This window comes from Anomaloglossus baeobatrachus, chromosome 11, assembly GCF_048569485.1.
Source record: "Anomaloglossus baeobatrachus isolate aAnoBae1 chromosome 11, aAnoBae1.hap1, whole genome shotgun sequence".
Taxonomy (NCBI): domain Eukaryota; kingdom Metazoa; phylum Chordata; class Amphibia; order Anura; family Aromobatidae; genus Anomaloglossus; species Anomaloglossus baeobatrachus.
In genome coordinates this window covers 22,432,664-22,454,326 of record NC_134363.1, presented here as the reverse complement: position 1 = coordinate 22,454,326, position 21,663 = coordinate 22,432,664, and the positions used below count along the sequence as shown (strand labels likewise).

Here is a 21,663-nt window from a genome sequence, read left to right as displayed (position 1 = left end):
GAAATTTAAAAAGAAAACTCCCAGCATCTCCTGAGAGCAGATAATTAAGTTAGCGAGGAGCTGACGGGTCAGGAAATACAATTCTTCTTAGTCTATGTTTCTCGGTTCTAAAACATGCACATAAAGATAATTGCTGAAAGGTAAACTGGACATCGTCCGTCCAAATTAAGGACATCCCATGGAAAAATTGAAGTGCAATATTTACAGTCATATGAAAAAGTTTAGGCACCCCTATTAATGTTAACCTTTTTTCTTTATAACAATTTGGGTTTTTGCTATTTCAGTTTCATATATCTAATAACTGATGGACTGAGTAATATTTCTGGATTGAAATGAGGTTTATTGTACTAACAGAAAATGTGCAATCTGCATTTAAACAAAATTTGACCGGTGCATAAGTATGGGCACCCTTATCAATTTCTTGATTTGAACACTCCTAACTACTTTTTACTGACTTACTGAAGCACTAAATTGGTTTTGTAACCTCATTGAGCTTTGAACTTCATAGGCAGGTGTATCCAATCATGAGAAAAGGTATTTAAGGTGGCCACTTGCAAGTTGTTCTCCTATTTGAATCTCCTATGAAGAGTGGCATCATGGGCTCCTCAAAACAACTCTCAAATGATCTGAAAACAAAGACTATTCAACATAGTTGTTCAGGGGAAGGAGACAAAAAGTTGTCTCAGAGATTTAAACTGTCAGTTTCCACTGTGAGGAACATAGTAAGGAAATGGAAGAACACAGGTACAGTTCTTGTTAAGCCCAGAAGTGGCAGGCCAAGAAAAATATCAGAAAGGCAGAGAAGAAGAATGGTGAGAACAGTCAAGGACAATCCACAGACCACCTCCAAACACCTGCAGCATCATCTTGCTGCAGATGGCGTCACTGTGCATCGGTCAACAATACAGCGCACATTGCACAAGGAGAAGCTGTATGGGAGAGTGATGCGAAAGAAGCCGTTTCTGCAAGCACGCCACAAACAGAGTCGCCTGAGGTATGCAAAAGCACATTTGGACAAGCCAGTTACATTTTGGAAGAAGGTCCTGTGGACTGATGAAACAAAAATTGAGTTGTTTGGTCATACAAAAAGGCATTATGCGTGGAGGCAAAAAAACACGGCATTCCAAGAAAAGCACTTGCTACCCACAGTAACATTTGGTGGAGGTTCCATCATGCTTTGGGGCTGTGTGGCCAATGCCGGCACCGGGAATCTTGTTAAAGTTTAGGGTCGCATGGATTCAACTCCGTATCAGCAGATTCTTGACATTAATGTGCAAGAATCAGTGACGAAGTTGAAGTTACGCAGGGGATGGATATTTCAGCAAGACAATGATCCAAAACACCGCTCCAAATCTACTCAGGCATTCATGCAGAGGAACAATTACAAAGTTCTGGAATGGCCATCCCAGTCCCCAGACCTGAATATCATTGAACATCTGTGGGATGATGTGAAGCGGCTGTCCATGCTCGGCGACCATCAAACTTACCTGAACTGGAATTGTTTTGTAAACAGGAATGGTCAAATATACCTTCATCCAGGACCCAGGAACTCATTAAAAGCTACAGGAAGCGACTAGAGGCTGTGATTTTTGCTAAAGGACGATCCACAAAATATTAATGTCACTTTTATGTTGAGGTGCTCATACTTTTGCCCCATTCAAATTTTGTTTAAATGCGGATTGCACATTTTCTGTTAGTACAATAAACCTCATTTCAATCCAGAAATATTACTCAGTCCATCAGTTATTAGATATATGAAACTGAAATAGCAAAAACCCAAATTGTTATAAAGAAAAAAGGTTAACATTAATAGGGGTGCCCAAACTTTTTCATATTACTGTATATGACATATCAATAATAATCTACTAAGAACATAATCCAAAATTACATCTGTGGTCTGAGACATAATGTCGTCTGTGGATTTATATACCAGGATTTACAGCTTTGGGATACAACAAAAATGTAATAGCAACCAAAATGATGGATATCTCATAATCATGTTAGGTTTTTGTAGGACGATGAGATTATGCTCAGAAAAATGCCGGTCAAACCATGCCACTAGAATATTTCTAAGAATTATGTCCTGTACCTATTTTTCCTTGCATACAATTAACCATCCTCCTTTCTCTTGACCATGGAAGGGGCGTAGATGAAACCCTTTTCTGTATCTTCTCCCAAAAAAGTCTCATTGTCAGATCTCAGGAGATTACCAAGCATTGTGAATCCTTCCTAATTTCTTCAGTAACTCCTTTGCACCTAATTGCAAGAGTTTTCTTTCTCCATTTTTGTTTTATACTGTTTTTGCTTTTGTCTTTTTTTTATTTCCTCTTTTTATAACTTCCACCTTTTTTCATATAGTAAATCTAATATGTAACAAGTCTGTTTCCTGCTGCTCTAAACACAACCAGAACCACGAAAATAGAAGTAGTAGACTGGACATTTCTGGTTGACCGCGCAGTTGCTGGAAGAGTAGTCGTTCCACGTTGTCGTACTATTTCATAGAAACTTTATTATGTAAGACTCTTTCTTAAAAAACTAGACTAATACAAAGATCAGTGTAATAAAGAGGGGTTTACATAGTGGGTGAAGGAGGGCCAATATTAAAAGACACGCCCTACATGCGATCACGTGCCGCCTCAATATGCACAGACTCACTCAGTGCAAGTAAATTGAACAAGGCCACAAAGTCTAGTCGGCATGTGAACGCATGTATGCAAAATACTTATAATCACAGGACCGCCCTGTAATGGTGGAATATGGGGGGTTGTGTATAATTTTGTGTAGGTTCGTATTTTCGGTGTGTTGCTCTGTCCATTTTGTGTATTCCTTGTGTGTACATTGTCCTGTTTGCAGGTTAATCACCGCCTCCCTGGCTTTTCTCCCTAAGTCTGGGGAAGGGGGACCTGGGATCCACCTAAACTCTCTGCTTACCTGAGGGATTATTCATTCTGGCTGAGAAAGACAAGCGATAAAGAGTAATGCCTGCTTTACACAAGTCGACCGATCGTGCGATTTCACAATCGATCGTACCCGCCCCCGTCATTTGTGCATCACGCTGCCCGTGTCGCACAAAGTCGTGAAAACCCCCGTCACACGTACTTACGTGCTGAGCGACCCCGCTGTGGGCGCCGAACATCCTCTTCCTGAAGGGGGAGGGACGTTCGGCATCACAGCGACGTCAAACAGCCGCCGGCCAATAGAAGTGGAGGGGCGGAAATGAGCGGGATGTAAACATCCCGCCCACCTCCTTCCTTCTGCATTGCCGCCGGGAGCCGCGGGACGCTGTGTTCATCGTCCCCGGGGTGTCACACAGAGCGATATGTGCTGCCCCGGTTACGATGAACAACCGGCACCATTTTAATTAAACAATTTTTTAAAACTGAGCGACGAGTACACGACTCACGATTTGTGAGCGATACTGTGTCGCTCGGAGGTGTCACACGAGACGACGTCGTGAACGATGCCGGATGTGCGTCACGAAAACCGTGACCCCGACGATGTATTGCACGATAGCTCATCTCATGTAAAGCCCGCATAAGATTGATCCTCTGAGGGAGAAGCTGACACCCCAGAGAGACTGTGAGAAACCTCAATTTTCCTGGAAAAGGACTGCTGGAGGATTATGACTAACCTCCTGGGACATTTATCGCATTACTGGACTACTTTATCCTCTATGTGGTGGATTATTTGATGGACCTTCTGACTTGCTTGAAATAAATCTTCTTTGGATTGTTCAATCATCTCTCTCTCTGTTGATTGTGTGATATAGAAGAAGGACCCCATGACATGCCTGCTCTTATTGCTGACCACTGGAGAATCCTCACAGCTCGAATTGTGCGCACTATGAGGATTCTCAAGTCTGCAGTCACACAGAGTGACTGCAGACTTGTACCCAAGGCCTGAGAACCCCTTTAATGTCATATACCATATAAAATGGTTGAAAAGAGGAGAGTGAAGTTAAAAAAGAGGAAACAGAGGAAGAGCATCTGGGAGGAAATTACAAGATAGAACTATTAAGCAATGAGTGAGAGAAAATAACAGAGTAAGCAAAGCAAGAGGAAGAATCTGGAGACAGAAACTGAGGGGCAGTGGTGACTGGATCTTATACTTCTAATGTTGTATCCTTTACAAGGTGAGTGGAGAATATTATTTATATAGACCAGACGTGGGCAAAACTCAGCCACCACGTGGCCAGTTAAGTGTTCTGATTCGGCCCACAGCCCTGGGGCTCTATGCAGTGGTGTCCAGCACCACACACCTGCCTTCTGCCTTTCGTCTCACTTTCACTTGTATGTCTCGCGATGCAGACACCAGTGATGAAACAGGGAGCTCATGGCTCCTTATTCGTCATCAATCCTGTGTGCCTGAGAACACAGCAGACGTGATGATGTCACTACAACGTGACAGTACACAGCATAGACCGGAGCTGTGGAGGAATGGGGTTTTGTGAGTAGTTTAATATCATTCTGTGGGGGAAAGGGAAAGAGGCATAATATAGTGTAAGGGGGCAGTGTGGGGAGATAATACTGTGTAAGGGGGCAGTGTGGGAGCATCTTTCAAAATGGGGGACTGTGTGGGGACATAATACTGTGTAAGGGGGCAGTGTGGGGACATCTTTCTGAATGGGGGACTGTGTGGGGACATAATACTGTGTAAGGGGGCAGTGTGGTGACATCTTTCTGAATGGAGGACTGTGTAAGGGGGCAGTGTGGGGACATCTTTCTCAATGGGGGACTGTGTGGGGACATTATACTGTGTAATGGGGCAGTGTGGGGACATCTTTCGAAATGGGGGACTGTGTGGGGACAAACTACTGTGTAAGGGAGATGTTTGGGAGCATCTTTCTGAATAGGGGACTATATGGGGACATCCTACTGTGTGTGGGGACTGTGGGGGAAACATATTAGGTAGGGAGCTGTTGATCAAGGCACAAAATTTGAATAACGCAAGGAGTATGATTTATTGCTTTATGTAAACTTTATATTAATAAGCAGAACCAGTTTCAGCCTATTGTTTCATTCCTCCGCAACATTTACAGTCTCTCCTGTGGCCCCTTGGAAAAATTAATTGCTCACCCCTGATATAGACTATATATATAGACAGAGGCACAATAATCATGATGACAGAGGGTGTGACTGCAACAGAGATGTGGAGGAAGTTGGCCTACTGGTGCCAGTGCCTGGTCATACTATGGAATAGACTCGAGTCGTTGAATCCCTGCACCACATTTGCCATACAAGCCGCTGGCCTATCAGAAGTCAGACGCTGATGTCCCAACTAGTGCATGAAGTCACTGCTGTGCACCGGCTCACCCCTCTGCACTGGCTATGGATGAGGAAGAAGACACCTCTAGCCTAGAGTAGTGATAGAAGAGAGTTAAGATGAGAGAATAAATTTTGAATTTTACTCAAATTTTAAAAAAATTTGCATTGTCCAACATGATGATTTTTTGTGATTTTTCTTATTCTCTTCTGCGTTAATTCAGCAAAATGGTGGTGGCTGGCCACTGTTTCACTGGCCCCTCCGATTAATCTCCATCACCTGTTCAGTCCTTGACGTATCTTCAGATCCCTGTTGCTCAATCTGAAATTCCGTGCCGCTCCCAATGAGCTTGGACTTCTAGATTTGACAAGGATGGGGGACATAATTACAGGAAGAAGCCGAAGATAGGAGACATAACTACAGGCAGGAGCCAAGAATGGGAGACGTAAACACAGGAAGGAGCCAAGGATGGGAGACGTAAACACAGGAAGGATCCAAAGATGGGGGACATAATTACAGGAAGAAGCCGAAGATAGGAGACATAATTACAGGCAGGAGCGAAGAATGGGAGACGTAAACACAGGAAGGAGCCAAGAATGGGGACATAATTACAGGAAAGAGCCAAACATAGGAGACATAACTACAGGTAGGAGCCAAAAATGGGAGACGTAAACACAGGAAGGAGCCAAGGATGGGGGACATAATTACAGCATGAAAACAAAGATAGGAGACATAACTACAGGCAGGAGCCAAGAATGGGGGATATAATTACAGTAAGGAGTCAAATATGGGAGACATAATTACAGGAAGGAGCCGAGGATTGGGATCATAATTACAGAAAGGAGCTCAGGATAAGACACATTATTACAGGCAAGAGCTGAGGATGGGAAACATAAAATTGGTACAAAAAGTATTCAGACGCCTTTACATTTTTCACTCTTTGTTTCATTGCAGCCATTTGGTAAATTCAAAAAAGTTCATTTTTTTCTCATTAATGTACACTCTGCACCTCATCCCCATCTTGACAGAAAAAAACAGAAATGTAGACATTTTTGCAAGTTTTTTAAACAAGAAAAACTGAAATATCCCATGGTCATAAGTATTCAGTCCCTTTGTTCAGTATTGAGTAGAGGCCCCCTCCCCTTTTGAGCTAGTACAGCCATGAGTCTTCTTGGGATCCTGGATTTGGGGATCCTCGGCCACTCTTCCTTGCAGATCCTCTCCAGCTCTCTCAGGCTGGATAGTGAACGTTGGTGGACGCCATTTTCAGGTCTCTCCAGAGATGCTCAATTGGGTTTAGGACAGGGCTCTGGCTGGGTTGGTCAAGAATGGTCACAGAGTTGTTCTGAAGCCACTCCTTTGTTATTTTAGCTATGTGCTTAGGGTCATTGTCTTGTTGGAAGGTGAACCATTGGTCAAATCTGGGTTCTAGAGTGCTCTGGAAGAGGATTTCTTCCAGGATATCTCTGTACTTGGCTGCATTCATCTTTCCTTCAATTGTAACCCCTCGTCCTGTCGCTGCCCCGATAGCATGATGCTGCCACCACCATGTTTCACTGTGGGGATTGTATTGGGCAGGTGATGAGCAGTGCCTGGTTTTCTCCACATATACCGCTTAGAATTATCAGCAAAAGTTCTATCTTTGTCTCATCAGACTATAGAATCTTATTTCTCATAGTCTGGGATCCTTCATGTGTTCTTTAGCAAACTCTATGCGGCTTTCATATGTCTTGCACTGAGGAGAGGCTTCAATTAGGCCACTCTGCCATAAAGGCCCAACTGGTGGAGGCTGCAGTGATAGATGACTTTGTGGAACTTTCTCCCATCTCCCTACTGCATCTCTGGAGCTCAGCCGCAGTGATCTTGGGGTTCTTTTTTACGTCTCTCACCAAGGCTCTTCTCCCATGACTGCTCAGATTGGCTGGATGGCCAGGTCTAGGAAGAGTACTGGTGGTCCCAAACTTCTGTCTTTAAAGGATTGAGGATGCTACTCTGCTCTTAGGAACCTTGAGTACTGTAGAAATTATTTTGTAACCTTGGCCAGATCTGTTCCTTGCTACAATTCTGTCTCTGAGCTCCTTGGGCAATTCCTTTGACCTCATGATCTTCATTTGGTGTGACATGCTCTGTGAGCTGTGAGGTCTTATATAGACAGATGTGCGCCTTTCCAAATCACGTCCTATCAGTTTAATTACACACAGCTGGACTCCAATGATGGAGTAGAACCATCTCAAGGAGGATCACAAGGAGATGGACAACATGTGACTTACATATCCGTTTCTGAGCAAAGGGTCTGAATACTTATGATCATGTGATATTTCAGTTTTTGTTGTTTAATAAATTTCCAAAAAATTCTAGATTTCTGTGTTTTTTTCTGTCAAGATGGGGGATCGGGGGCAGAGTGCACATTAATGAGAAAAAGAAATGAACATTTTTGTATTTACCAAATGGCCGCAGTGAAACAAAGGGTGAAAAATGTAAACGGGTCTGAATACTTTCCATACCCACTGTAATTACAGGAAGGAGCGGAGAATGGGACACATTATTACAGTAAGGAGCCGAGGATGGAAGACTTAAATACAGGTAGGAGCCAAGGATTGGGGACATAATAACAGGAAGGAGCTGAGGATGCGAGACATAATTACAGGAAGGAGCTGAGAATGGGAGATATTATTACAGGAAGGGGCCGAGGATGGGAGACATAATTACAGGAAGGAGCTGAGAATGGGAGATATTATTACAGGAAGGGGCCGAGGATGGGAGACATAATTACAGGAAGGAGCTGAGGATGGGAGACATAATTACAGGAAGGAGCCAAGGATTGGGACATAATTACAGGAAGGAGCTGAGGATGGGAGACATAATTACAGGAAGGAGCTGAGGATGGGAGACATAATTACAGGTAGGAGCCAAGGATTGGGACATAATTACAGGAAGGAGCTGAGGATGGGAGACATAATTACAAGAAGGAGCTGAGGATGGGAGACATAATTACAGGTAGGAGCCAAGGATTGGGACATAATTACAGGAAGGAGCTGAGGATGGGAGACATAATTACAGGCAGGAGCCAAGGATGGGGGACATAATTACAGGAACAAGCTGAGGATGGGAGACATAATTACAAGAAGGAGCTGAGGATGGGAGACATAATTACAGGAAGGAGCTGAGGATGGGAGACATAATTACAAGAAGGAGCTGAGGATGGGAGACATAATTACAGGAAGGAGCTGAGGATGGGAGACATAATTACAGGAAGGAGCTGAGGATGGGAGACATAATTACAGGTAGGAGCCAAGGATTGGGACATAATTACAGGAAGTAGCTGCGGATGGGAGACATACAGTAATTACAGGACACTAGTACAGATGACATTTTTACAGCTTAGGAGCAAGGATATTATGACCAAATGGGGGACATTATTACAGAATTGGGAATATTATAGCCGTAGTGGATTTTACTTCTGGTATAACAGACTTATTCAGTAATGATATTTGTTATTTGATAAATGTATGACTACTATTCAGAAAGATTACTTACAAAATTATTTTATTGCTGTGTTTCCTGTGTGTTGTATATATTTTATGTATATTCTTCTTTTGTTTATTGTGGGGTGGAACACAATTGTCTTTATAGTGTTTAGAATGCTACAGGGGCCATACATCTGACCAATAGAAGTTGGGGGGGTCCAGGTCAACATTTTTTACTAAAGCCTATAGTACTTCAGTTATGACTTTGACTATATTTTGTAAACAAAGAGTCAGGACTGGAGGTAGATAGATAGATAGATAGAGGGATAGATAGAGGGATAGATAGATAGATAGATAGAGGGATACATAGAGGGATAGATAGATAGATAGATAGATAGATAGATAGATAGAGGGATAGATAGATAGAGGGATAGATAGATAGATAGATAGAGGGATAGATAGATAGATAGATAGATAGATAGATAGATAGATAGATAGAGGGATAGATAGATAGATAGATAGATAGAGGGATAGATAGATAGATAGATAGATAGATAGAGGCATAGATAGATAGAGGGATAGATAGATAGATAGATAGATAGATAGATAGATAGAGGGATAGATAGATAGATAGATAGATAGATAGATAGAGGGATAGATAGATAGATAGATAGAGGGATAGATAGATAGATAGATAGATAGATAGATAGATAGATAGATAGATAGAGGGATAGATAGATAGATAGATAGATAGATAGATAGATAGAGGGATAGATAGATAGATAGATAGATAAATAGATAGAGGGATAGATAGATAGATAGATAGATAGATAGATAGATAGATAGATAGATAGATAGATAGATAGATAGATAGATAGAGGGATAGATAGAGGGATAGATAGAGGGATAGATAGATAGATAGATAGATAGATAGATAGATAGATAGATAGATAGATAATGGATAGATAGATAGATAGATAGATAATGGATAGATAGATAGAGAGATAATGGATAGATAGATAGAGAGATATATAGATAGATAGATAAATAGATAGCTAGATAGATAGATAGAGGGATAGATAGATAGATAGATAGATAGATAGAGGGATAGATAGATAGATAGATAGAGGGATAGATAGATAGATAGATAGATAGATAGATAGATAGATAGATAGATAGATAGATAGATAGATAGATAGATAGATAGAGGGATAGATAGAGGGATAGATAGATAGATAGATAGATAGATAGATAGATAGAGGGATAGATAGATAGATGGATAGATAGAGGGATAGATAGAGGGATAGATAGAGGGATAGATAGAGGGATACATAGATAGATAGATAGATAGATAGATAGATAGATAGATAATGGATAGATAGATAGATAATGGATAGATAGATAGAGAAATATATAGATAGATAGATAAATAGATAGATAGATAGAGGGATAGATAGATAGATAGATAGAGGGATAGATAGAGGGATAGATAGAGGGATAGATAGAGGGATAGATAGATAGATAGATAGATAGATAGATAGAGAGAGATAGATCGATAGATAGATAGATAGATAGAGGGATAGATAGATAGATAGATAGAGGGATAGATAGATAGATAGATAGATAGAGGGATAGATAGATAGAGCGATAGATAGATAGATAGGTAGATGGATAGATAGATAGATAGAGGGATAGATAGATAGATAGATAGAGGGATAGATAGATAGAGGGATAGATAGATAGAGGGATAGATAGATAGATAGATAGATAGATAGATAGATAGATAGAGGGATAGATAGATAGATAGATAGATAGAGGGATAGATAGATAGATAGATAGAGGGATAGATAGATAGATAGATAGAGGGATAGATAGAGGGATAGATAGAGGGATAGATAGAGGGATAGATAGATAGATAGATAGAGAGAGATAGATCGATAGATAGATAGATAGATAGAGGGATAGATAGATAGATAGAGGGATAGATAGATAGATAGATAGAGGGATAGATAGATAGAGCGATAGATAGATAGATAGGTAGATGGATAGATAGATAGATAGAGGGATAGATAGATAGATAGATAGATAGATAGAGGGATAGAGGGATAGATAGATAGAGGGATAGATAGATAGAGGGATAGATAGATAGAGGGATAGATAGATAGATAGATAGATAGATAGATAGATAGAGGGATAGATAGATAGATAGATAGATAGATAGATAGATAGATAGATAGATAGAATGATAGATAGATAGATAGATAGATAGATAGATAGACAGATAGATAGATAGATAGATAGATAGATAGAGGGATAGATAGATAGAGGGATAGATAGATAGATAGATAGATAGATAGATAGATAGATAGATAGATAGATAGATAGATAGATAGATAGATAGATAGATAGATGGATAGAGGGATAGATAGATAGAGGGATAGATAGATAGATAGATAGATAGATAGATAGATAGATAGATAAAGGGATAGATAGATAGATAGATAGATAGATAGATAGATAAATAGATTGATAGATAGAGGGATAGATAGATAGATAGATAGATAGATAGAGGGATAGATAGATAGATAGATAGATAGATAGATAGATTGATAGTGATCAAAATACACTCCTATGCCTTTTGAACTCCAAATTAATAAGATTTGTTTTATGAGTGCTCGGGGAACCAATACAGCACACACACTTAGTATAGTGTACTCAAAGAATTCTCCTTTATTAGTTCATGTGACCAGTTTATATAGCGTCATAGACAAAGGACAAGTCCACTCTGAACTATGCTCCAATAAGAGCAGGAGGAGCGTGAACGGAAATGTGATACTTCCCACCCATCAGTGTTAAATGAGCCCTATGACATCATTCAGTTACAAGACAAGATGGCTACAATGAGAAAAAATGGATTTTATTCTCTCTCATAGATCTGGTTTTGGCATTTTTTTATTCACTTTTGCTTTTATCCTAAAGAAAAACAGAACAGAATCTAAAATCCACTCAACCAAAGGTCATCTCAGTATCAAGAGGAGGCGCATAAAGCCCAGCATCATGTGGAATATCATTGTGGTTATCCTCGCTCTCTTCTGGAAAGGTGAGTGCTACTTCATACAGCACCAGTAACTTGATGCAAGGCTTGTTTTGAAACCTTTTGATACATTTTGCCAATTTGCCAATGTTTAGTGTTTTTTTTTTAAATAAAGTACACTGTTGACCTGAACCCTAATGGAAGTCACTGATTGGGCAGTTTAAATTTATATTGAATAATGAAGCAAGGTATGGTTCACCCCTTTTCATTATTGGCCACATCGATATTATGTTGAGAAACAAGGTTTCTCTCAAATACCTTGTGTTGCCAATAATGCCTGTGAGTGGCGCTATTGCGGTCTGCACACCCTCTTCACGTGACCACTGGGCTATATTACTTCTGTTGTCTGCAGATGTCACGTCAACTAAGGTGGGCTGCAGTGTTACTGAGTGCCTGGGCTGTGGGCGGAGTTTCACCGCTCGTCACAGCCCATCATCTCACATACGCATTGCAGTGAAGGAGAAAGCAGAGTCCTAGGCTGTGATGAGCGGTGAAACTCCACCCACAGCCCAGTCACTCAGGAAGACTACGGCCCGTCTGAGTTGACGTGACATCACTGGACATCAGAGGTCATGGAGGAGTGAGTGGACCACAATAGCGCCGCTCACAGGCAACACAAGGTATTTGAGAGAAATCTTGTGAACCACCTCTTTAAAGGAACTCTGTTAGCACAGAATGACTGTTCAAACCAAGCACAGACAGTGCAGCTTTTGTGTCGGTGTCTAAATATTTAAGTGCACCTTCCCATCCACTTGTTTTCCAACTATTTCTACCTTTTTCTGGCTCTGTTAAGCCAGAGCTGTCAATCAAAGAATCGGGAAACTTTTGGTGCACTTGGCACCTGTATTTGGTTTGAACAGACATTTTGGGCTGACAGAGTCCCTTTAAGAAACAAAAATCTAAATATCTAGATATGTTTGTAAAGTATTTGATACATGTATATTCTGATATGTAACAATGATACTTTTTTGTCCTTCTACAGGTGCCACATGCCAGGCCTCACCTGCTCCATACTATGACATACAAGTCTCTCCTAATGTCAGTGTACAGGAGGGTCTCTGCGTCACGATTCCTTGCACCTTCATCGCTGACAGTAGAAAGGCCTTCAGTAACTCCACCGGATACTGGATACGGAGGCAGGAATATCCATTTTATATCGCAGCCACTAATGATAAATTCAGTGATGTGAAAACAACAAACTTCCATCTGACGGGAAATCCCGATAATGGAGACTGCACCCTGACCATAACTGATGCCAGGAAAGAAGATGAGGGGCCGTATTACTACAGATTTGAAAAAAGCATATACAGTAGAGTGAGATATAATTACGGCCATAAAGCAACAACAACCATTACTGTGACAGGTAAGTGAATCCTGATATAACAGATATAGCTTCTATGTCTGTGGCACTGTGCTACAAGAGACAAACAATCCTGATAAAAAACAAAGAAACATGGCTTTGTGTCTGTAGATATTAAAGTCCAATATGTCTCCATAGTCAGACGACAAAGAATCCTTTGCGTGCCCGTACTCTGCAGTGCTGCGTCACCTCTGTCCCAGGAGCGGACACTGAATGGCTCCTATATTGTACCAGTGTTTGTCCCCACCACACACATATTTACCTGCATAGATAATACTTGTTGATTGATAGTGTATCCCAGGACAGTGAATAATAGAAAATGCATCCACCTAAGAGCAGAGGAAATCATCCTTGTACAGCTCTATGATGTGGGCGCTGAATGCAGCAAGAGCTTTCCGTCATAGAGGCGCGGCCAGCACAGGTTCAGTCACCGCTAAGCACATAGTGAGCAGCATCTGTAACCGCGTGCCCCGGCACTGATTGACAGCCGGATCTGCACTGGTGCCCCGCAGAATCGGCGTCTCGCTGAGTTTCTTCTGGCCCTCAAACAGATTTTCCATTAATTTATCTTTTACTCTCTTATGCTGGACAGGTATTTATTTAACCCTAGAACGCATACCTGGGGCCTCGCAGGACTGCTAGGTCACTTGTTTTCTATGGTAGATTGATATGGTTGCGCATTCTAGGGTTAATTGGAAAATATATATTTTACTATTGGCACTTTTCATGTGAATTTTGATGTTGTGCTATTTCTTTAACACACATATATATGTGGGTAGTTCCAGCAGGTAAGAAGACATCTGGCGATAGTGCTAAAATCCAATTTTATTGAGAAAGTTTAAAAAATTCCAGAGCTCAATTGGTAAAGTGCAGGATACATGCTGATCAGACAACGCGTTTCGGCGGTATAAGGAAGCCGCCTTCTTGACGTTCTCAAGCTGGAGTTGAAGAAGTGTGTGAATGCACTTAAATAAGAAAATCCACCTCTGAGCCTAGGATTCTGGGTAATAACAGGTGAAATGAATAACCAGAGCATTTAACTCCACGTCTTCGAGGTCAGCTGGTCCACTGCTTAATGTTTATATATATATATATATATATATATATATATATATATATATATATATAGTGAGATTGTGACCACTAATGTTGTAAATGGTTGTATGTGTCGCAGTGGAGAAGGTCCCCTGTGAAATGAACCTGAAATTGTGACTATGGGACGTGTAGTTCAACAAGTCTTGGTATTGTATTTAATGGTCAGGTTCCCTTTAAGAATAGCCAGTGTGCTGGACAGGTCTGGATAATTGTAATTTGTCGCACCGCCTTGTGAGAAGCCGGGCCTACTACCTCGGAGGATGTTCAGGTCATGATGTCTCCCTAGCTTAGGTGGTAAATTATGAAGAGGAAAATAACAGAGATAGGAGACTGAGTTGTGGTGATATCTGCCAGGTATATTATTATTATTATTATTATTATTATTATTTATTATTATAGCGCCATTTATTCCATGGCGCTTTACAAGTGAAAGAGGGTATACGTACAACAATCATTAACAGTACAAGACAGACTGGTATAGGAGGAGAGAGGACCCTGCCCGCGAGGGCTCACAGTCTACAGGGAATGGGTGATGGTACAATAGGTGAGGACAGAGCTGGTTGCGCAGTGGTCTACTGGACTGAGGGCTATTGCAGGTTGTAGGCTTGTTGGAAGAGGTGGGTCTTGAGGTATAAGGCCGCTGAAGGAGGACAGACACCGAGGATTCTGTGAAAACGTGAATGAGGAACTTTACTGAAATCTTGTAGCCGACCTTTAGTCAATCAAAGTTGTTTTTCCCATTTCCAATAGACAGTCATTTCATAGCAATAAATAAAGAGATCTCTTACACAGTGGACTAGTTCAATCGTTTTTCCTATCCCGGCCTTGGGAGGATGGATGTCACTATCAATTGGACTTAAGGCCGCTTTACACACTGCAATATCAGTACCGATATCGCTAGCGTGGGTACCCGCCCCCATCGGTTGTGCGACATGGCAAATCGCTGCCCGTGTTGCACAACATCGCCCGGACCCATCACACTACTTACTTTCCCTGCGACGCCGCTGTGACCGGTGAACCGCCTCCTTTCTAAGGGGAAGGTTCGTTCAGCGTCACAGCAACGTCACAGCAGCGTCACTGAACCGCCGCCCAATAGCAGCGGAGGGGCGGAGATGAGCGGAACGTAACATCCCGCCCACCTCCTTCCTTCGCATTGTGGCCAGGAGGCAGGTAAGGAGAGCTTCCTCGTTCCTGCGGCGTCACTCGGAGCGATGTGTGCTGCCGCAGGAACGAGTAACAACCTCGTTACTGCTGCAGTAACTATTTTTGAGAATGGACCCAAATGTGACCGATGAGCGATTTTGCACGTTTTTGCGACGATGCAAAATCGCTCATAGGTGTCACACGCAATGGCATCGCTAATGCGGCCGGATGTGCGTCACAAATTCCGTGACCCCAACGACAACGCATTAGCGATGTCGTAGCGTGTAAAGCCCCCTTTACTGTGCTGGGTATAAGAGGAAGAAGATCAGTGCAATATACTGTGCAGTGCTACAGTCCTTTTCCCTGTGTTAGAATATGGGTACAGCTTGTTGCTTACTTTTTCAGTACTCTGTTGTTGCAGAAACGGGGCGCTCTGAATAGGGTGATAATTACACTCCCCGCATATCTCAAGGAAGGTCTCTTTTTTTCTCCTGCATCACAGCAACTCAACCGCATACAACCAGTTTTTCTTTTAAACTGCCTCCTCAAGCTCCGCCCCCAACAGCCACTTCCTTGCTTTCAAATCAATTGCAATACTAAACCAAGGCAGTAGAGGGCAGCGCAACCTTAAATAATTTACCTCCTCCCAAGGTGGAGAATAGGTGTCACAGATGTAATCACATAGATAATACAGAACACACATTAGTAGTGGCTTTTCTGGTCACTACAGAATCACATACCCTGCCCATGGATGTGGTTCACATATGGCTGACAGGCAGCATGGTTCTTTAATGGAGTGTGTTGTTTGGCACATGGCAGACGGTGTGGAGTCTGTGAGCAGTGTGTGGAACAAGACTGTAGGAGAAGCAGCTTCCCAGACTGAGAAAGGTTTCTAATCTCTGAGAGGCAGGAGCCTCTGTATGGAACAGAGCTGAAGGACGTCAGCCTGTGTTTAGAGACTGGCAGACACCAGATGGAGAAAGGCAGTGTGTGTGAGGACGCTGCCAGGCTTCCATGAAGAAACCCCATGGAGAAGTGTGTGGACTCACTTTAGTGAATGCAGAGACTGCTAAATCTCCTGAGAGGAACGGACTGAGAATCTGTATATTAATCCTGACTAGGGTCAGTGTGATCACTGGGTGAGTCCGCAGTTTAATGGACTGGAAAACTGTGTATATTCTTTTAAGTCAGAAGAGGTTTTTGTGCTTAAGTTGCAATGTGGTTTATGCGGCATTAAATAAACCAACTGGACTTTTAAATGGAAATGTGTTCCTTTGTGCCTCAGTTATAGCAGTCAAGTGAGTGTCCCCAATACATTCAGTGACCACAACCTCAGAATGTGTATATATATATATATATATATATATATATATATATATATATATACTGTATACATATAATTTATTTGTTTTATTATTTTCTCTTGTTCAACCTGGTTTTTATACCTTTTTCTTGTGCTTATACGAGTCTTCTCAAGAGGATTCCTTCTCCTTATTTACCCTGTGATAGTTTATTGTCTCATTATTTGAGCCCAGTCCGTTCTCTCTGTTGGTCACATTGCTTTTTGCAATTTTACTTGGTTTTAATAGTTTTTTTTCTACACAAAATACTTTCAAAAAAATATTGATTTTATCCTTTATGTGACATTTTCTAGCATAGCTTTTATTCCCCCTTGTTCAATAATCATTACCTCCTCACTATGAATTGTACACTCCCTACTATTATTATGGTGGGGACCACTTTTCTTAAAGCTCCCCTCCAGCATTTTTTAATTTACCACTGGAGTGGTTCTTTAAAAAAAGTCCCCTGCTCTCTGTTTCATACTCACCCTCCGGAGGCCTCACCTTCTATAACCGCCTCTCCTGTCAGCCTGCGAGGATATTTACTTGTTTATTTAAGTCTATAACTGGTTTTACATACTGTATACACAGTAAGTGAAATCATTATTCAACACGTCACCAATTTTCTAAGTAAATATATTTGTAAAGGAACTATTGACATGAATTCTCACCAGATGTCAGTAGCAACCCATCCAATCCACACAGGCAAAGAAATCAAACCATAGATGTCCATAAATTATGTGTAATAATGAGAAATAAAACAGGGAGAAAGTATTGAACACCTTAATGAAACTAGATTAATACTTGGTACATTCTTCTGTGTTGGTGATGAAGCTTCCAGACGCCTCCTGTATGGAGACAATACTCCCCTACATTGCTCAGGTGGGATTTGAGCCCATTCTTCCATACACTCCTCACATCCTGCAGGTTCCCAGCTCCTTCTGTGAAACAAATGTACCTGCTAATTCCAGGTCTTTCTGTAGCTCACCACAGGTTGTTCTAGGCTCTTGGACAACTCTTCTGATCGCTATTTTCTCTTCTCTCTCTGAAAGCTTGTGGGTAGAACCTGGTTGTGGCCGGTTTAAGGTGAAATTCTGTTCTTTACACTTCCGAATTATGGACCTAACAGCTCATTGGACTCTTCAGTACTTTAGAAATTCTTTTGTAACTAATGCCATCAGTATGTTTTGCAATAATAAGGTTACAATGGTCTTGAGACAGCTCACTGGTTTTACCCATCATGAGATGTCTCTTGTGTGACGCCTTAGCAATGACCTACATTTTATCGGCCATAGCTGAACCACCTGATATTATTTCTCACTAATTGTAAGGATTGCTTTCTAACTACTGATAGATTTCAGCTGGTGGCATAGGTTTTCATGGATTTTTGCACGTGATCAATTATTTTTCCCTGTATCATTTTTCATTATTACACATCACTAAATTTATGGACAACTATGGATTAATTTCTTTGCCTGTGTGGATTGGATGAGTTGTGACTGATATCTGATAAGAATATCATGTCAATAGCCACTTTAGAAATACATTTACCTAGAAAATTGGTGATGAGTTCAATACTTATTTCACCCGCTGTATATGTATAAATATGCAGTGGGTGAAATATGTATTGAACTCGTCAGTCGTCACCAATTTTCTAGGTAAATATTATATACTAGAAGGTGGCCCGATTCTACGCATCGGGTATTCTAGAATTTACGTATTGTGTAGTTAATGTATGATTTTTGTTATGTATATATATATATATATATATATATATATATAGATGTTGTTGTCTGTAGTTACCAAGTGTTTGTGTAGGGCGCTGTACATGTTCTGGGTGTTGTCTGGGTGTGGCGGGGGGTGAGAGCGGTGTTGTATGTGTGTTGCGTGTGTTGCGTTGTTTGTGGAGCGCTGTGTGTCTGTAGCGTTGTGTGTGTGTGTTGCGCGGTTTGTGTGGGTGTGGTGTGTTTTGGGGGGAGGTATGTTTTGTGCAATGTGTGTGTGTTGCGTGGTATGTGTGTATATTTATGTATGCCACGGTGTTTGTGTGTTGGGTGTGTGCAGCGTTGTCTGTGTGTGTGGGTGTCTGTGTAGGGTGGTGTTTGTGGTTCCCAGTGTGTGTGTGGTGTGTTGTTTGTGTGTGTGTGTTGGGGGGAGGTGTGTACCTCCCATCGTGCTCCATCCCCCATGCTGTGCACCCCCCATCGTGCTCCATCCGCCATGCTGCCACCAGCATCAGCCTTCCCCAGCATCAGCCTCTCTCCTCCTAGCCTCAGCCTCTCTCCTTCCAGCCTCCCCCAGCATCAGCCTCTCTCCTTCCAGCCTCCCTCAGCATCAGCCTCCCCTTCCCAGCCTTCCGCAGGATCAGCCTCTCTCCTCCCAGCCTCCTTCCTCCCAGCCTCCCCCTCCCAGCCTCCCTCAGCATCAGCCTTCCGCTCCCAGTCTCCCCCAGCATCAGCCTCCCCAAGCATCAGCCTCCACCAGCATCAGCCTCTCTCCTTCCAGCCTCCCCCAGCATCAGCCTCTCTCCTTCCAGCCTCCCTCAGCATCAGCCTCCCCTTCCCAGCCTTCCCCAGGATCAGCCTCTCTCCTCCCAGCCTCCTTCCTCCCAGCCTCCCCCTCCCAGCCTCCCTCAGCATCAGCTTTCCCCTCCCAGCCTCCCCCAGCATCAGCCTCCCCAAGCATCAGCCTCCACCAGCATCAGCCTCTCTCCTTCCAGCCTCCCCCAGCATCAGCCTCCCCAAGCATCAGCCTCCACCAGCATCAGCCTCCCTCGTCCCAGCCTCCCCCAGCATCAGCCTCCCCCTCCCAGCCTCCCCCAGCATCAGCCTCTCTCCTCCCAGCATCAGCCTCTCTCATCCCAGCATCAGCCTCTCTCCTCCCAGCATCAGCCTTTCCTCTCTGTCCCCAGCATCAGCCTCTCTCCTCCCAGCCTTCCCCAGCATCAGCCTCTCTCCTCCCAGCCTCCCCCAGCATCAGCCTCCCCCAGCATCAGCCTCTCTTCTTCCAGCCTCCCCCAGCATCAGCCTCTCTCCTTCCAGCCTCCCCCAGCATCAGCCTCCCTCTCCCAGCCTTCCCCAGGATCAGCCTCTCTCCTCCCAGCCTCCGTCCTCCCAGCCTTCCCCAGCATCAGCTTTCCCCTCCCAGCCTCCCTCAGCATCAGCCTTCCCCAGCATCAGCCTCTCTCCTCCCAGCCTCAGCCTCTCTCCTTCCAGCCTCCCCCAGCATCAGCCTCTCTGCTTCAAGCCTCCCTCAGCATCAGCCTCCCCTTCCCAGCCTTACCCAGGATCAGCCTCTCTCCTCCCAGCCTCCTTCCTCCCAGCCTCCCCCTCCCAGCCTCCTTCAGCATCAGCCTTCCCCTCCCAGTCTCCCCCAGCATCAGCCTCCCCCTCCCAGCCTTCCCCATGATCAGCCTCTCTGCTCCCAGCCTCCTCCAGCACGCCGTGCTCCTCTGCCGACACTCACACACCCGATCGCATCCACTCACACACACCCGATCGCATCCACTCACACACACCCGATCGCATCCACTCACACACACCCGATCGCATCCACTCACACACACCCGATCGCATCCACTCACACACACCCGATCGCATCCACTCACACACACCCGATCGCATCCACTCACACACACCCGATCGCATCCACTCACACACACCCGATCGCATCCACTCACAAACACCCGATCGCATCCACTCACACACACCCGATCGCATACACTCACACACACAGACACTGACGATATCGCACATACACGCTCACACTCACAACATCCGGAGATACCACATGCTGCAGGCCATGTGATCCTCCGTCAGGTCCTGGAAGGTCACAACAGCACAGTATCGAGGCCGAGAAGCAAGCGATATCCCAGGATGCTGTGAGTGTGTGGATGCGATGTGAGGTGTGTGTGAGGTGTGTGTGAGGTGTGTGTGAGAGTGAGTGTGATCTGATGTGTGTGTATGTTTGTGTGTGTGCTGTTATGTGTGTGCGCGTGGATCTTCCGCCGCAGCAGGACCTTGATGCGCTTGTAACCATGCGAGCATGGTTACCAACGTATCCACACCACTCCCGTGCGAGCGGGGGCCGGGGGGGGTGGGGGGAGTACAGTACTCACCTCCGTGACAGCCGTGTCAGTTCGGGGAATGCGCGGGGGGGGGGGTTGGGAGTACAGTACTCACCTCCGCGACAGCCGTGTCAGTTCGGGGAATGCGCGGGGGGAGGGAGGGGGCGGGGCCAGAGCTAGCGTGCATTGCGTGAGGGGGCGGGGCGTGGTGTGGCCGAATTGCCAATGCCTGCAGGGTGCCGGGGCGAGAGGCCAATCTGTGGGGGGGGCGGAGCCTGGGCAAGCGGCTGGCCAATCCGTGTGGGGGCGCAGCCTGGGCGAGCGGCCAATCCGTGTGGGGGGCGGGGCCATGGCGAGCCCAGCGGCCAATCAGCTTTGTGTCACCATAAGGACACAATTTTGGAGCATGACAGACAGACAGATAGACAGACAGATAGACAGACAGATAGACAGACAGACAGACAGACAGACAGACAGAATAAGGCAATTATATATATAGATGTATAGATATGCAGGTGCATCTCAATAACTAAGAATATTATCAAAAAGTTAATTTATTGCAGAAATTCAATACAAAAAAATGAAACATATATTATATAGAGTCATTACACACAGAGGGATCTATTCCTATATATTATATAGAATCATTGCACACAGAGGGATCTATTCCCATATATTATTTGGAGTCATTACACACAGAGGGATCTATTTCTATATATTATATAGTCATTACACACAGAGGGATCTATTCCTATATATTATATAGAGTCATTACACACAGAGGGATCTATTTCTATATATTATATAGAGTCATTACACGCAGAGGAATCTATTCC

The 21,663-nt window shown here is 43.5% G+C and overlaps 1 protein-coding gene across 2 annotated transcripts in view; it reads left to right on the top strand.

Moving 5' to 3' along the window:
* The first annotated feature begins 4,047 nt into the window (after nt 1–4,047).
* Nucleotides 4,048–21,663, top strand: part of LOC142256180 (sialic acid-binding Ig-like lectin 5) — a 42,868-nt gene continuing 25,252 nt past the window's right edge. The window contains exons 1-4 of one of the 2 annotated variants that reach the window (XM_075327732.1): nt 4,052–4,132; nt 7,782–7,845; nt 11,709–11,829; nt 12,806–13,186. In XM_075327732.1, the coding sequence (XP_075183847.1) occupies nt 11,787–11,829; nt 12,806–13,186 (424 nt within the window). In that variant the 5' untranslated portion in view covers nt 4,052–4,132; nt 7,782–7,845; nt 11,709–11,786. Of the gene's footprint in view, nt 4,133–7,781; nt 7,846–11,708; nt 11,830–12,805; nt 13,187–21,663 lie in introns of both variants that reach the window. The other variant, XM_075327733.1, reaches the window with a different exon arrangement.